Consider the following 982-nt stretch of genomic DNA (forward strand, 5'->3'; position numbering starts at 1 on the left):
AAGGGCGGCGCGAGCCGGGCGGGCGCACACTGACCTGCCATGGTGCCCGAGCGCAGGTCGGCTGCGGGAGACGCGACGGCCGCGGTCGGGACCGCGCTGAAGCCGCCCCTTATATAGGGGCGGGGCCAGCAGCGGCACGTCCGTGGCAGCGGGAGGAGGCCCCGCCCTGAGGAATCCCCGCGACGCCGCGGGCGGCGCCCCCGCCATGGCCTCTTGCGGCGGCGGCACGTCACCCCCTCCTTCCGGGACCGGCACCGCGCCCTCTCCGGGAGGCCTCAAACCCCCCTGCCCACCCACTTCTGTGCCTCTCGGGTAAAGTGGAGCTTGGAAATGCTTCAAAATACTCCACTGCGCGAATTGAGGGTAGGATCGTGTCAGGGTGCTGTGGCTTAGGCTGGGAGCGGCGGTAGTATACGGGAGGAGCGTTGCTCCTGTGACCGCTAAGCCCTGCCGGAAGAAGGACTAAAACCCCTGGGAAGAGCCTGGCTCCGTCCTCTTGGCATTCTCCCTGCAGGTGTTAATACAGGTGTCTGAGTTCCGCCGAGCTGCCTCTTCTCCAAGGCTGAACGGTCCCAGCTCTCTAAGCCTTTCCTTCTAGGAGAGATGCTTTCTTTTCTGTCATCTTTGTGGCTCTTTGTTGCCCTCTCTCCAATGTGTTCGTGTCTTCCATACTGGGGAGCCCAGAACTCGGCACAGCCCTGCTGAGGTTTGGCCTCAGCAGTGCTGAGCAGAGGGCAGGGATCCCCCTGCCTCGACCTGCCTCCTGCAACCCAGGATACCATTCACCTTTTCAGCATGGGCACTTCAGCGTTTTTGGCCCGTGTTCAATTTTATGGCCCCCAGGATGCCCAGATCCTTTTCCATTACCTTCCTCAAGACAATAAAATATAACTGCTTTTTGATCACAGAAAACGGAGGGAAGTCTGTTAGGACGGGGATTTCTTTCTGATTTGATATGGCAAATGAGCCATGAAATGATTTA

The 982-nt window shown here is 59.8% G+C and overlaps 1 protein-coding gene across 2 annotated transcripts in view; it reads right to left on the reverse strand.

The window, feature by feature from the left end:
• The window catches only part of GYG1 (glycogenin 1), a 17,093-nt gene extending 16,830 nt beyond the window's left edge, over positions 1-263 (reverse strand). For both annotated transcript variants that reach the window (XM_015637724.3, XM_015637725.3), the window contains exon 1: positions 35-263. In XM_015637724.3, the coding sequence (XP_015493210.1) occupies positions 35-41 (7 nt within the window). In that variant the 5' untranslated portion in view covers positions 42-263. The remainder of the gene's footprint in view (positions 1-34) is intronic.
• Between the last annotated feature and the right edge of the window lie 719 nt (positions 264-982).

This window comes from Parus major, chromosome 9 (assembly GCF_001522545.3).
Source record: "Parus major isolate Abel chromosome 9, Parus_major1.1, whole genome shotgun sequence".
Taxonomy (NCBI): Eukaryota; Metazoa; Chordata; class Aves; order Passeriformes; family Paridae; genus Parus; species Parus major.